The sequence below is a fragment of the Amborella trichopoda genome, chromosome 3, assembly GCF_054954075.1.
Source record: "Amborella trichopoda isolate Santa Cruz 75 chromosome 3, AtrichopodaSantaCruz75HAP2 v2.0, whole genome shotgun sequence".
Classification (NCBI taxonomy): domain Eukaryota; kingdom Viridiplantae; phylum Streptophyta; class Magnoliopsida; order Amborellales; family Amborellaceae; genus Amborella; species Amborella trichopoda.
The window spans coordinates 1,796,678-1,813,256 of record NC_142338.1 but is presented as its reverse complement, the minus strand read 5'-3'; the positions used below and the strand labels follow the sequence as shown (position 1 = coordinate 1,813,256).

Below are 16,579 nucleotides of genomic sequence, written 5' to 3'. Positions count from 1 at the left end.
AGTCATAGCCCTATAAAACCTTAATCCTTTTTTTTTTTTTTTTTTTTTTCTTTTTTTTTTAATAAGAGTTTCGCATGTATTGTACTCCCACGGGAAAATAACGCATAGGTACTCTGCAATCATAAGACCTAATTTGGATGATTTTTTTTGTTCAGTTTTAAATTTTGGGAACTACCCTAAAGTCACTATATTACTATTTTCAAAATAAAATATTTAAATTTTGAGTTTTTAATATTTAGATCTTACCTTTCAAAAATTACATGATCTCAATTCAATCTTGAGACATTATTTTTTAAAAAAGTTTATATAAAGTTGTAGAAATAAAGTTGCAATAATCTACACCACCCATTTTATTTGTACCGTATAAATTGAGCAATATCTTGAAAGATGTATAATGTATTAATATTATTTTAAAAAATATTTTAAATCTATACCGATCAAATAAAATGGCGGTACATAATATTGCAACTTTATTCCTTATTGCAACCTCGTACAAATTGCACCTTATTTCTTTTCTAGTACTTAGATGGTTCGGTTTAGAATTTTATATACTGAAATTAATCTACGGGTTGAAGAGGGAACATTCTCAAAATTTGGGGACTAAAATTACACCTACATTGGGTTTTACCTGAGGGAGTAAATGTACATTACACCCCCACGGGAGTATAAAACCTTTTAGCAATAACCCACGCTCAATGAAAAGTCCTCCACTCCTCTGGTAAGATACACGTACTCGTGATCGGAGGGCATACTTGCTATTGCGGGTTATCACCGTTCAATTACGGACTGGAGGGCGATGGAGAGATGATCCTCAAAAACACGATATAGATTGATGGTCGACCACTCTCTCTCCATCTCCATCCAACCCTTGGATTGGAGGACGATGAGCTATTGATGACATATCCCCTTAGAAAATTATAGAAAATATTTTTCTTGTGCATATGGTACTCCCATTCCTATAGGAACATATTGTAAAACTTAATCCCTTGGGTAGAAACTAGCATAAGAAGATTTCATCGATACAAAATATTAGGAACCACCGAAAAATAATTAGATGATTATATTCATCAGAAAAATCATAATAATAACAAATTTGAGTTTTTTGACACTTAGATCTCACCTTTCAAAATTTTGATTTTTCTATTCAATCTTGAGGTATTTTTTTTCTATAAAAATACTATTTATCTTTTGTATATGAAGGTCACAATCATTCTCACTCATTAGATATCGAATTTGATGACTTAAGGTGAGTCACAAAGTACATGAATTATTTTTTTAGAACTTTGCGTCTATTCAATATCACTCTTACAACTATTCATTTTGAAATTGAAGGGACAAGAATGATCGTGACCTCTATATACAAAAGATAAATAGTTTTTTTGTAGACAATCCCATTATTTTTTTCAATCTTATAGCACATGAATTATGGAGGTTACATCCCAAGATTTGGGGTCATAAAACAACTCTCAAATTGGGTTTTACCCAACGGAGTAAATAGATAGTATACTCCATCGAGATTCCAATAAATCATCGAAATTGATAGCTGATACTACTCGGAAGTAGACTAGAGCAAGCTCACGTGTTACTATCGAGGGAGAGAATATGGTCCCCAACATAAGCCAAAGGAAAAACATATACAAAATGAAAAATGTAAGGTTTATATAAGGTGCCCACCTGCCCACCTTAAATAATCAAAGGGTGCACGTTCAAATTTTGACATATGATACATTTATGGTGCCATAAACTTTGTGACCAATTGACAATATGCTAAATTATAAAATTTTAAACTCAAAAAATAATACAGATGGAAAAAAATTAATATTTAACAAAAAATCTAGAAAATAAATGGTTCAGTTATCGGGTCACATGATGTACTATTTGTATAACTTGTAATCTTTTTTTTTTTTAACCATTTATACATCTTGAGGTATACACGATCAATGAGAAGGTTTTTCAACATCAAAACAGCATTTTCCAATGAGTTTTTGAGTAACACCTCATGTAAACTTCTTCCAAAATAAAAAACACCTAATTATAATTTATGAACTTCTTCCAACTAAAAAACGCCTAATTATAATTATACCATTTTAGTAAATAGATCCACCATATTTATTACAAATAATTAGAGAGCAAATGTTGAACTGCTTGTCAAGCCCTCTTCGCTTATCGATTCCAAATAGATTTATTGACAAAAGCATGGAAATAAAAATATTGATAACATCTCAGTAATTAGTGTAAACTTTATTTTTATGGAAATGTATACAATGAAATTATTTACTTTTGATATAAGAAAGTCACAATATTGTTAAACGTTGAATGTGATATTGGGTGGTTTGTGGATGTACCGTTGATTGGGTATGTAGTCAAAAATAAAATTTCTCAAATGTTGTGACACAATTCAATCTATTAGGTTTCACATCCAATGGCTAAAAATGACTATGACCTCCTTGTATCAAACATAAATGGTCTCATCATACACAATCCCTATTCTTATTATGGGGATCTCAACATTGATGTTTTTCTAAAAATGCCATATTCATAATCTGACATGCCAGATTCACGATATGACAAATTACCAAGGGCTTAACCTAAATCACTTAAATGATGGAGACTATGGGATATAATTTAACCCTCAAGTTCAAAAGTATTTTGGTATTTTTCATCAAAGATATTTTTCTATTGTTTTTATGGACACGTGCATACCCTAAATTTCACTATAAAATAATTTATAAAATGGAAAACAAAAAATAAAAATAGATGAAGTTTATACGGGACATAAGGTTTATGAAAGCAAAATAAAAGCCTCACCTCAAATACTATCCGGAAAGCACTTTGAGCATAATAAATCTTCCTTATGGCTCTAAATAGAAAGAGAGATGAAGTTCATTGAGTTTATACTTTTTGTGTATGGAAAAGTTTATATTGAGCTGAGGCTTTAAACAATCTAATTTTAATCTATCTTAAAATTTTCATAAAAAGAGGTTGTTTTGATACCTAAATATCCTCAAATTGATAATCTCGACATCAAGATGCATGGATACTAGGAAAAAATAGATTTCAAGTTTTGAAAATAGTGTATTTTGTAACACAATTTTTTACCGTCAATTTTCAACTTTTTATAAATCTATTGATCTACACTAATTTTTAAGCTTTAAACTTTATAAATAAAGGTGAAAATATATTTTAAGGCCATCACAATGATTTTCAGTATTGAAACCATATTTCTCGATACTATTTGAAGGTAGGCTCTAATTTGATTGTTCAGAGCCTTGGCTTTATACAAACCGCACCCTTCTTTGTAAGGTTTTGTGTTATATATATATATATATATATATATATATATATATATATATGAAGATACTACAAAACGTCTATGGGCGAAAATGAACAGTGATTTCGCCTACCCTCATCACCATCCAAACTTCATCACACGGTCACAGTTGTCTGATAGTTTTTCGATTTTATTTTATTTTTTACTAATCAAAATGATTTGAAATTTAGAATGTGTCTATATTTTAGTGAGGTGCACCTAATAAAAATATGAAAAAAATAATTTACATAATATAATTTGATCAAAATACCCTCCTAAAATCTATAAGGGTATTTTGGTCAATTTATATTTAGTGGATTATTTTTTTCATATTTTTATTAGGTGCCCCTCACTAAGACGTACACACACTTCAAATTTCGAATCGTTCCAATTAGTAAAAAAAGATAAAAATTAAAATACTTCCGAACAATTGTCACCATGTGTGTGTGTGTATGTGTGTGTATATATATATATGTATGCGTGTACATGTATATAGGAAAAAGTTTACATAAATATGCTACCTTATAATGTAGAACTACGTATGCCCCTAAAAAATCCACCAGAAAAGGTAGTTTTAATGTTGAAATTTTGATTGATCATCTCAACATCGAGATGTATGACTTTGAAATAAAAAGCTTTTGAGTCTCATAAATAGTGCATTTTACAACATATTATCAACACCGTCCATTTTCGATATTTTCATATGTTTATAGATCTACTTGATTTTAACCATTTTTAAAATTTAAAATTTTTTATATATATATAGAGCCGAGTCTTTAAACAATCAAATTAGAGCCCATCTCAAAACTTTTAATAGAAAGGGTTATTTTGATGCCCAAATATCCTAAAATTGATCACCTCGACATCAAGATGCATAGACATGAGAAAAAAATAGATTTCAAGTTACAAATTTTCATAGATCTACTCGATATACATTAATTTTTAATCTTTAAATTTAATAATTATAGATGAAAATATATTTAAGGTTATCACAAAGATTTTCAGTATTGAAACCACATTTCTCAACACTATTTGAAGGTGTAAACATTACAATAGCTGAGTAGCTATAATGAATAGTAATATATGCATAATTAGAGCCGTCAGATTTTCATCATATGAATTTTAATTTTTTTTCATAAAATATGATTAAAGTGAAATTTTGGGTGTATATACCTAACACTATTGTGTACCAAATAAAAATATAAAAAATTTATTTTCAATAATTTTAAATGACCAAATTACCCTATCATTTTTAGGGGTATTTCAGTAATTTTATATTTTGGGAAGTATTTTTTATATATTTTTAATTGTGCACCCTATTTATTAGTATACAAGTTTAAAATTTCATTATGAACCGGTTTTTTTAAATAATATTAAAATTCATATAGTAATATATTTTTTGAACTACATAATAAAGATTTGACGGCTCCTATTTCACCTATATTACTATTCATTATAGCTGCTCAGCTGTTGTTAGCTTTTTCATATATATATATATATACATATATGAGTACATTACAGAAAAATCGTAAGGATACATTTCCTATGCAGCTTACCCCCAACCCAACTTTTTCTCTCATTTTTTACCCTAAAACATACTTTCCTAGCAAATACCTCCCAACCGAAAAAAAAAATACTAAACTACCTAACACTTTTACCCACACCTCTCTCTCTCCTCTTTCCCTCGTTCGTTCAAAAGTGCGGTCCAGCAGTCAAAACAAGTGGTCTGGCACTTTTCATTATGGTCAAAACTGCGGTCATGCAGTCAAAACAAGTGGTCTGGCACTTGTCGTTCTGGTCAAAACTACGATCCGACAAAACATACATGCAAGACACTTTCATTCTGGTCAAAATATATAGATCAAGTAGATATATAGAAACTTGAAAATTGACTGTCAAAAAATATGTTAAAAGATATACTATTTCCAAAACTTGAAATCTATTTTTTTTCTCTTATGCATCTTGATGTCAAGATGATAAATTTGAGGATATTTGAGCATCAAAACAACCTCTTCTAGTGAAAATTTTGAGGTGGGCTCTAATTTGATTGTTTAGAGCCTCGGCTCTATATAATATATATATATATAGATATATATATATTATACAATAAGATCATTTACCTTTGGTACAATGATGTCACAATTACTTACAACCATCTGATGTGAAATCTGATAGCTTAGGTGTGTCACAAAGTTTGAATTTTTTTTTTTGAACTTTGAGCTTGATAAATGAAATAAATGTAGCCACCCAATTTCACATCCAATGGTCAAGATCAATTATGGCCACCTTGTACCAAAGGTAAATCGTATTGTTATATGCTTTCCCTATATATATTATATGCTATATTTGTGCCCTACTTGTTAATAATGTGTTTGGTAGTTTAATTTCATATTTTCTATATGCTCAAAACATATAATGATTAAATAATAATAAATAATTGAATTATTTTGTTCAAAATTGAAATTTATTTTAGTTATTTTATTTAATTTAAATTTTTATTTTTATTGGTGAATAACAGTGAGACGTATGAACAACCCAATTTTTTATTCATAAAAAATATCAAAATTAAATTATAATACATACTCTAAGAAGTGGGACATTAATATAAATAAAATAAAAAAAATTACAGATACCCCTCTAAAATAGGCTTTCTAGATAACCTCCCCAACCACTTTATTCCTCAATTTTGACCCCAAAACTATATTTTATAGCAAAGAACCCCCAAACAAAAGAAAAATAGTAAAATACAAACCAAAATGCCGTCACCTTAGTTAAAATACCTCTCTCTTTGCTATTCAGTTCGGCATATTTGCAGTCCAACATGTTTGCCAAGTCTGTTGGTTTGGCAGATTTTCTTGCGAGCCCTATGATTTTCTTGCGAGCCCTATAAGTTGCATGCGTATCTAGCAGTTTGTTGCTGCGGTTTGGTAGTATATGTATCATGGGTTCTAGTCCGGTAGTAATATGTGCCCAACTGTTTTGAGGATTGAGCGTTTACGAGAATGTAATGCATGGACAATATATTTTTAATTCAAACTATGATTTTTTGACTTGAGAGACTTTACTATAAAACTTAGTTTTGGAGTAAAAATTGCGATAAAATTTAATCAGGGGCGAATGTAAAAAACGTTGAGTCAAAAGAGGTTTTTGTCGTATTCCCTATAAAATGGTCGAGGATTTATTTTTAAATTTACAACGGATTCACTTTTTTCATGATGTCCATGTTAAAGATTATATATTCTAAAAAATTAGGATCAAATTATATTTATTGTCAAGCCCGCATTTCTACATGTGCGGGCTTGCCCCGCATGCTAACCGCGTATTTTTCTTTATTTTTAAATTCCAAAGGAATATTTTCGTAAATTTCCAGTTTTTCATTTTACCGCGAATATTATCGCACCACTGTTTTTTCTTTTACAGAACTACAACGTGAGGCTCTGGTTTGGGGTGCCTGATCTTTGCAAAACCCTAATTTACCAAGAGCCATTGGAGCTCTCAATTATTTAGGACGGCAACTTCACTCTGCTCTTGAAGCTTCACAGCTGTGGTTTTTCTGCACCATATATCCACGGTACCTCTTATTTTTTCTTCCATTTTTTTTCTCTTTGTTTTAATTGGGAGCATATTTTTTATCTCATTACGTTCCCTGTAATTTCTCATCTATTTTATTGAACATTCTCTGATTCTTTGGGTTTCCATGCATCTTGAATTATATTCCACTTTATGTGATTCTCATACGAAAGTTCAACCGGAAGATTTCATTTATTGTGATTATTGGTTCCTTTCTCTGTTTAATTGAAAAAAAATAATTCCTTGATGCTAATTCTATTTGCTACTACATGGATGATGGAAATTGATATATAAGGAGAACTAGTTTTATGGCCACATAGAACCCAGAAACACATAATTGCAATATTTTCAAGCTCGATGTGGGCCTGAAACTCAGGCCCTGGTTGAAGCTGAGTAACTTGGCGAGCCCTGTATAAGCCAACAAAAACCTAAAACTTAGAAAATAGAAAAATTATCAGCTTCAACCAGGGCCTGAGTTACTTGGGCAAGTCTGGGTGTACTTGCTCAAGTATTGTACATTTCTAGAACACCTATGAATTTTTTTTTTAAAAAAAGTTACAAGTAAAATAGATCAATAAACCAAGCTGAACCATGAAGAGCACTAAAAGTCTGAAAGTGATGAGAAAATATGAAAAATGGAATTTGGAAAAAAATTATTTATAGGTTGAAATAACTCAGAAAATTGTTAAAAGGGAGGGGTTGGGGGGGCGATTATTTATAGGTTGAAATAACTCAGAAAATTGAAGGGGGGAAATATAAAATAGAGAAAATGATAAAAAAAAAGTAGATAAGTCATAATCAAAATCATCAAAATTTTATAGGAAGATGTTTACACATTGTTTTACTAATGAAATAAATTTTGTATAAATTCATTTTTTTATTTACCGATTCTGTACACTTCTAATCGACTCAATTGGTACACATTTCTTGTATGTTGGTGCAGTTTCCTTCTAAAAGAAAAGTTTTGTACAAGTACTGGGGACTGTTATGCGTGGTATGTGCAATGTCTAGCCAAACGTAGTACCTAGGCGACTCCCTGCCCACTCCTGGACATGTTCCCTAGGCATTTTTGTTAACAGAGGTGGGGACATTAGAAATTTTTTCTGGACGTTTGATAGAAATACCACGTCTTGCTTGCCCATTGACGGTCCTGAATCTTGATAGCAAAAAGACTCTGAATAGTTGTCACTTTCTCACAGGGGAATGGTCTTCTCATAGTATATGGAATATGGTTATGAGTACCATCTTGCAACCAAATGTGTCTTATATGGTAGATTCATAGCATCTGGTCTTAATAGTGCGTACTATATCCATTGGTACCTAGGTGTATTTCCTCTCCAGGTGTTTAACAAGTTCCCAAGGCTAATTCCCATGAACTGTTTTACTTTCATCAGTCGTTGCTTTTTTTTCTTTTTCTTTTTTTAACATTTTTTATAGCTAATCAATACTTTCATTAATATTTCAAAAAGCATCACAAGTACGTGTTTACAAAATTTGTCTCAATTACAGAATCCTAATGGACTACAAAAAAGATACTCAAAATAGCTGATTTATGGAGTGCCTCCCACGCCTATCTATCAGCTAGCACCCTAGTCTTACTCTACAAGTGGTGAATTGAAACAGAAAAATCACTAATTGCTGAAGGAATCTCATAAAAAATGCTCCTCAATCTCCATGGGGGTGCTTTACTGATTTTTCCTTCCTCACTGAAGCTATTGAATTCTTTGAATCCCCTACTATTATTCTCCTTCCTTTCTGGTTTAAAATTCCTAAGGTGTATTAATAGTGACATGCTTTAGCCTCATTCATGTCACATCTTAACAAAGGGCTTGAATGGGTAACAGAATTTGTGGAACAATAATTGCTTGGTCTATGGAGAGTTTAGAGATATTATAGCAGCAGTTTTATGGTGTAGATGAGTTTTTCCAGTTGTTCACAGGGCGACTATTAGACCAGATAGAGGCTTAAGCTCGAGCTCTATTCATAGGACTTTAGAACTCACCGGAGCTTTGTCTCAAGGCATCAGTCGTTTGGGGTGACTCTCATCAATGTTATCAGATGGGTCACAGGTATCTAACCTATCCCATGGAGTTTGATTGTATTTTAATGAGGTTACAGGGATGTGGTCACTTATGGTTTTGTTCTTTCACATCCTCTAAGAAGCCAATATAGACTTTGAAAATGGGCTCAAGATGGTGTGGGTCTGACAGTTGACATGTTTATGCAATAATATAGAGGAGCCCTCCCTCGGTCTTTTGTACCATTTCACTACTACGCATATTGTTTTTCCTTTAATTCTCTTGCGTTCCCAACCCTCCCCTTCCCCTTTTTTATGCCTGCTTTTCTCTCCCTGTATCCTCCTCTTTCATGTATATGCCTCTGTCTGTTTGTACTCTTTACTCCTGGAGTTTGACTTCATATATACTTTTAATATTATTTACAAAAAAGATCTAGTCAAGCAGGGTGGGAGTATGTATTTTGTGCATTCATTTTGATATTTTGTGTGTTGTTCGGTACTGTCTTTCCAAGTTCAAACCTGTAAGAATGATATGATTGAAAAATGAAATCTTTATACTGCCATGATGACTAAGTCTCACTAAGTTTGTGGCCCTTTCGATTTCTTCATTGCCTGTTTTTGTTTTTTGAGATGATTTAACAAGTCTCCTGCTACTATGCAGAAAAAAGAATCATCCTTGTATCTATTTATTTATGTTTTTGAGGGGGGTTGGGAGAGTTAAATCTTTCAGTTCATCTTTAAACTAATGATATAGTCGCCTTACAAAAAAAATACAGTCTGCTTTCTGTGCAAGAAATTTGGTCTCTATTCCTATTCATTTATGATTGCTTGGACAAAATGAAGCTATCTTTTTAATCTTTGGTAATTTTTAATCCCAGCATATCGGCATAAATTTATGCTTATTTTAGTTTTCCTTTATATATATTTTGAGAGTTTTGTTTCTGTATATTTCTCTGCAGCTATATTGGGTCTGTTTATGTGGAGTCACTGAAGGGTGAGAAGGGGAGGAGGAGTAAATGGCTGTCTCTTTATCTTTATGTTGTTCACATCTAGTGCTTCATGCACTGAGGAATTGTGATCCATTGCATCTTAAATTGCATCCCACCTTACTGATAAAGCCATCAAATGTGTATGGTCTTCTAAAGAAAATAAACCATGGATCTTCAAGCCAAGTGGGCAAAAAGGCTCTCATGTTTAGAGTAATGGCAGCCACTGAAGGTTCAGCGAAACCAAGTCAGACAGATGAAACAATCCCATCTTGGGCAAGGCCTGATTCGGATGAGCCTCCTCCTTGGGCTCGTGATGATGGAAAAGCTGATGGTTCTCAATCCCCTTTTGAGATTCCCTTTTATGCCTATCTTCTTGCCTCTGCCATAACTGCCATTGCAGCGGTATTTTTACTGATTTAGCTAACTAGCGATCTGAATAAATTGTTAGGGCTTTGTCCAAAGTGGTTGTCTTTTCGAATCAGTGGTGAATGGATTGTTTTTTAATGAAAAAGTGAGATTCTTTCATCAACTATGGCCATTCTTGATTAAGAGTTCAATACTCTTGGTGCTGTTATTATTTCATCATGGATTTTTAACTATAGGAACCAGCATTTTAAGAGTGGACTCTGCTGAGTTACTCGACCTCGCCCATAGAGCGAGGCGAATTGGGGCGCCCAACTAAGCAGGCACAACAAAAAAAAAAAGTAAAAAAAATAGAACAATGATAAAATACCAGAAAATATTTAGAAATAGGTTTTTAGATGATTTTAAAGATGATTTGGGAACTTTTTTTCTCACTGGATCCAATTTTTATTTTTTCCTTTTCTTGATTTTTCTGAAATATTCAGGGTATACATTAAATTTTCGAATAATCCCTCTTTTAGATATTTTTTTCCTCTTCTATAGTGTTTCAGTGCATTCTAGTACTTATTTTAATTTTTGATATTTTTTATTATTTTAATGATTTTTTATTTCTTAACCTTTTTCCATGGTGTACATTGCTGGGGCGAGTCCAATCGGACTCGTCCAAGTAACTCACCTTGGGGCAGCAGCAAGTTCCTGGCCTGAGGCGAATATAAAAACATTGATAGGAACTATCTGATGTGGTAAGTTTCTTACACTTGAAGATATAACCGGAGTGGCTTCAACTAGCCAAAATCAGACTAAGAATGTTAGTTGACCAAAAAATCTCTGCAAATTCATTTTTTCCTTGTGTGCGTTCACGCACACAGACAAACACGTGCACACACACAAGGAGGGAGGGAGGGAGAGACTTCAGTGCTGATTTCAGTTCAGATCTCACATGCTAAATTAAATTGTTATTTTGACATGGCTACAGATTGGTTCTGTCTTTGAATATGCTAATCAAAGGCCTGTTTTTGGAGTAATCAATTCAGATAGCATATTTTATGCTCCTCTGCTAGGATTCTTCGCCATTACTGGTGTACCCACTTCTGTAAGTCGATCTATTTGATATTTTTTTAATTCACCAGGTTTCATACTATTTTTTCCTCTAGATTAAATAGCAATGTACGTTTTCTTTATCCTCTAAATTGAAATATCAACGTAGGCTTTTTTGTGGTTCAAATCCGTGCAAGCTGCCAACAAAGCATCTGAGGAGCAGGATCGGCGAGATGGTTACCTAAAATAACTGGTACTTCTCCATTCTGATATATGTGGTTTACTCAATCTCTTATTCCTTTTGAGCTCAATGAGTTGCAATTTTTTAACTGCAATACTTTTTTAAGTTATGTTGGTACATAAATATAAAAAATGTAAATTTATCACTGCTTCTCTCGGTTGGTGGTTTGTGATATAAGGTTTCATTTATGCTTCTCAAATTCTGTTCATCACTTGCTACTGCTATTTTTGTTATTGTTACTGCCAGGTTTGCCGCTACAACTACGGGTGTGCTAGTAATTTTAAATTTCATATATTGTATTTGTATAATTTACAAAAAGCTATGTTATATTTTCCATATAAGTCACCGCAAATTTTTTGTCATTTGTCTCAGTTTAGGAGACATTTTTCCTGATGTCTGCTCCTCTTCAAAAGCTTGTTTTCTTGTCCCATTATTACTATACTACTATTGTAGCACTTTTATCAAATTGTTTGATTTTGTTTAGCTCTTAATTTCCTGTAAATTCTATTTAATTATACCAGTCTGCTATATCTTTTGTGCTTTTTGTGGCATTGGTCCCATATTGTGTAACGTTTTGAGCAACTTACGAAAACTTCTCACTCTCTTTTCTTTGTACATTTTATTGGTATAAGCTCACCAGAAACAAACAAAGGATTTACTGCGCTATGTGGTTGTCTACAGAAGTACACAGATTGTTTGGTGTTTTTCACAGTTTATAGATTTGAGTGATGTGCAGAAGTCCACACCACTTTTGGAATCCTATTCTCTTCTGTAACGCTGTTACTACCTGTTAGTATTTTAAAAATCTGAATTGGCCCCTGAATTGCTAGAGATATGATTCTGATGCGCTCTGTCCAACTTAGGCAATTCCTGAGTTGGATAGTGCTACATATTAGGGAAGGGGAAAAAAAAGAAAAAGTTGAAAACCAGGGTAATCAGCACAAATTTGGGATCCGTCAAACCGGATCCATCCACCCACTGTCTTAATCAGAATCGGCCTACTCATCATCGAGTTTTGAACTCTGCTACCCTTACTGCTAGTTCGTAATAAATAACGAGACTCCAAAGTCCAAATATCCATAAAATTTGCTCTTCTTATCAATGGGAACTTTAGTTTTTATGCGAACTTTTAATCTTCTTAAGTGAAGTGACTTAGAAAATATGCTTCTATTTTAAGAGATGAGTATAACACGTTCCTGCAGGAGGCTTTTTCCGATCTGATATTTTGGGAACCACCTAAAAATCACTACAAGATTATTTTCGTTTGCCTCCTTTTTTTTTTTTTTTTTTTTTTTTTCTTCTTTTTCTTGAGTCCGTGGTAGTGTCAAATCCCCACCGTGCAATAAAAACGGATGGTGGAGAGCCTATAGGCGAAAATACTATTCATTTTAACATATAGGAGTTATGTAAGGCTTTTCTTCTGTATAGAAAAACACTTTCTAATGCCTTAAGTGAAATGAATAGCGGTTTAACATGAAAAAATGATTGCCAAGGAGCTATTTTGTTTGTGGTTGTACCGCAATAGATATAATAGTCAGCGGCTATAGTGTTAGCCATATTCAATTTGGGCTCAATCCAATGGTCACGATCATATTTCGTATTTGAATTTTCATTTTTTTAATACAAATCCAAATCATTTGAAATTTTGAATTGCTATTCATAAAAAATAGTAGAATCTTATAAAACTATTAAAAAATAATTCAAAAAATATAAATTGATCAAAATACCTTTGAATTTTTTTGAATTTGTAGAAAAAAATAAAAAAATTCAAATACGAAATAAGGTTGTGACCATCAGATCGGTCCAGATTCAATCTGGGCCATTGGCTAACACTGTAGTAGTCAGCCTGTAGGTTGACAACATATATATATATATATATATATATATATATATATATATATATATATATATATATATATAGGAAAATGAGCCCAACGGCCTTGATTGAATCTGGCTGATATGATGATCACGGATGCCTGATAGTGTTTGAATTTTAATTTTTTTTCTACAAATCCAAATTAAATTTTAGACATGTGTTTATTAAAAATAAGTTAATCTTTGAAAAATATGAAAAAAATATTTTACATTAAAGATTGATCAAAATACCCCCGTAAAGTTTCGAAGGTATTTTGGTTAATTGTTTTTTGCGGATTATTACTATTTTTATATTTTTATTATATGCGGCTTGATGAGAATATTGCATGTCTAAAATTTCAAGTGATTTGGATTTATAGAAAAAAAATTAAAATTAAAATACTATTGTACATCTTTGATTGTCCGATAGGTTCGGATTCAATTTGGGCTGTTGGGCTTATTTTTTCTTGTGAGCCCACTGACTCACAGGATCATTTTGCATATATATATATATATGGGATAATCTAAATTTCACCACCCTTCAAATTACAAAGGTTAAAGGTAGAGAGAGTTGTGAAGGGATAATCTATTTTTTTTTAAAAAAAGCTACTTTTTGTGATATCATCATCATTTAATAAGAGCAGTTTTGTAAATATTACTACGAGATAAAGGGTACTTTTGTCATCTCTATAAAAGGTAAAGTTGAAATTTTTACTAAAAGACAAGCACTTTGCAAATAAAATTCTAGACACTAACTTCTAAAATGTTATTGTACTTTTGTACAAATTTCAAATTTGTTATTGCTTAATAGTTAAGTTATATATTAAAATAATTTTTTAAACAAAAAGTAATCATCTTTTTTAAAATAAAATAAAATGATCAAAATACCTTTTAAAATTTTAAGGGATATTTTGATTATTATATTTTATCAAAAAGTTCTTTTTAATATTTTTTTTAGGTGCGCCTTATTGAGAAGATGATGTCTACCAAGTTTTATATTCATCAAATTTGTACAAAAAAAATTTAAAAAATAAAATATTCTGAGGCACCGAACCTAGATCAAATGGTTAGTGGCTCATTTGATATGTGAATTGGATGGTTGGATGGTGGGGGAAGTATATATGATAAATGATATCATGTCATTATAGTATAATGAAACTATACTTTTAAAAAACTATGTTTGTGGTATTTGTATCAATCTATACATTGAGATGGTTATATTTGATGCAAAAAGTTCATGAGCTATTAATATTAAGGGAAAAGTTTATATAGAGTTGAGGCTCTAAAGAATCAAATTGGAGCCTACCTCAAAAATTTCACTAGAAGATGTTGTTTTGATGTCCGAATATCCTCAAATTTATCATCTCGCCATCAAGATGCATGGACATGAGAAAAAAATGGATTTCAAGTTTTGAAAATAGTATATTTTGTAACTCATTTTTGGATCAGCAATTTTCAATATTTTCTAGTTTTTCATAGATCTCTTGATCTACACTATTTTTGAAGTTTTAAACTTTATAAATAAAGATGAAAATATAATATAAGGCTATCACAAAGGTTTTTAGTATTGAAACCATATTTCTCAACACTATTTGAAGGTGGGCTCTAATTTGATTGTTTAGAGCCTAACCTCTATACAAACCGCACCCTAATGCTAATGCAAGTGGCACACTTGATCAGTTGAATTTTACATATGACGATATTTTATTTATTTTTAATCAATTTTACATCTTATGACTTGAGTGCTCGTGACGTGTGTGTATCAAAACTAATAATTTCATTGCATACAATTCTTGTTTGAATTATACAATTAAAGTTTTTGCAGCTTTGCTCCTTGAACCCAACTTTGAACGTATAAGATGATTTCGGTAAAAGAAAAACCCCAAACAATTGTTCATGGTGAGAACATTTCCTTTGTGATTTGGGTGAAGGATAACAACGAGACACCGTAGCACGTAAAATCAATGTTTAAAATAAAAAAAAAAAATCACTGGAATACTCAATATATTGGGAATCTGTAATACTCAATATAGCTGGTTCGGTTAGGGAGTCGGTTAATCGAGTCTCACTTTTTTTTTATTGCTGCAATTTTTATTTTTTTAATGACCAATTCTTTTTACCAGATTGCTGATTCAGAATTGTGATGCCAACCCAGACTGGTTTTCCAGATTGCGGGTTCAACTTGCCGAACGGATTTTTAAACCTTGGCTAAAAGTAAAATTAAAAACATTATATGCTCCTATGGACCATTTTTTCCATTCACTTACTCGAGTAAAATTTCATCTATAAACCCATTTTTTCCATTCACTTGCTTGAGTAAAATTTCATCTATTAACTATTTCTAATTGAGTCGTGTATGATCAGGGCCAGCCCCTCCCATCGCCGGTCTTATTTACAACCTCAAACTTTAAAGATGGAACCACTTCACCTTGGTAATCAACCTCAAAAGAAAATATAAATAATGATCGAACAGCCTTATATAGAGCTAAAAAAGATCATCATCATTGGAGTTTTATGCCACTATTTGAGATATAAATCTGAAGAAGATACCATCTATTATCAAAGTTTTTTTCCTAAGGGATTGTATATTATGAGATCATTTACATTTGATACGAGGAGGTTACAATTACTTGCAATTATCTGATGTGAAATCTGATAGTTTGGGTGTGTAATAAAATGCGAGAAAATTTATTTTGAAGTTCGAGTTTGGTCAATGGAATAAGTACAACTATTCAATTTCAATGGTCAAGTTTAATTATGACCACTTTGTATTAAAGGTAAATGGTCTCATTGTATACTTTCCCTTTCCCAATGACTTGGGGTCAGCTGCAAGAATCCGGATCCACCATTTTGCTCTATTCTGGATTCATGCAAAATTTTTGCAAGGTTTTACGTTGGCTGCCTACCGAATACAAGCCACGTTTTTTACCTGGGATTGCGATGGGTTAATGAAAAGTTCAAATCCTCATCCTTCTTAGACCGCTGAAGAAGATAATTATAAAAGAAATCAAAGCTAAAAATGATAGCATTTCGAGATTCACTTTAAGCTACAAGCTTAATATCATATGCCTTTCTTACTTGAGTTTTAAAGTGAATAAATCTTTTATACAAGGAGGCCTTTTGTTTCCGAGAGATTTATAACTCGCACCGCTACGTGATGCTATCCGCTCTTAAAACTCTAAAAACAATGACTGCAT

General features: G+C 31.9%; 1 protein-coding gene across 6 annotated transcripts; it reads left to right on the top strand.

The window, feature by feature from the left end:
* Window positions 1-9,906: 9,906 nt before the first annotated feature.
* On the top strand, window positions 9,907-16,164 carry LOC18439719 (uncharacterized). Of its 6 annotated transcripts, XR_016052687.1 has the most exons (5): window positions 9,907-10,288; window positions 11,226-11,342; window positions 11,457-11,540; window positions 15,506-15,596; window positions 15,747-16,164. XR_016052687.1 is itself a non-coding variant. In XM_011627112.3 (4 exons), the coding sequence occupies exons 1-3, from the start codon at window positions 9,914-9,916 to the stop codon at window positions 11,535-11,537; spliced, it is 573 nt and encodes a 190-aa protein (XP_011625414.1). In that variant the 5' UTR covers window positions 9,907-9,913; the 3' UTR covers window positions 11,538-11,540; window positions 15,747-16,164. The 6 variants fall into 6 exon arrangements, 5 of the variants coding, with proteins under 5 accessions (XP_011625414.1, XP_020526497.1, XP_011625413.1 ...); XM_011627112.3 differs by lacking the exon at window positions 15,506-15,596; XM_020670838.2 differs by lacking the exon at window positions 15,747-16,164 and having other exon boundaries at window positions 15,506-15,720.
* Window positions 16,165-16,579: the final 415 nt, after the last annotated feature.

Bases quoted from the DNA above. Each gene is read 5' to 3' on its own strand.
- LOC18439719 (XM_011627112.3), top strand. From the start codon at position 9,914: ATGGCTGTCTCTTTATCTTTATGTTGTTCACATCTAGTGCTTCATGCA. The intron at 10,289-11,225 runs GTATTTTTACTG...ACATGGCTACAG, and splicing joins CCATAACTGCCATTGCAGCG to ATTGGTTCTGTCTTTGAATA. The intron at 11,343-11,456 runs GTAAGTCGATCT...ATATCAACGTAG, and splicing joins TTACTGGTGTACCCACTTCT to GCTTTTTTGTGGTTCAAATC.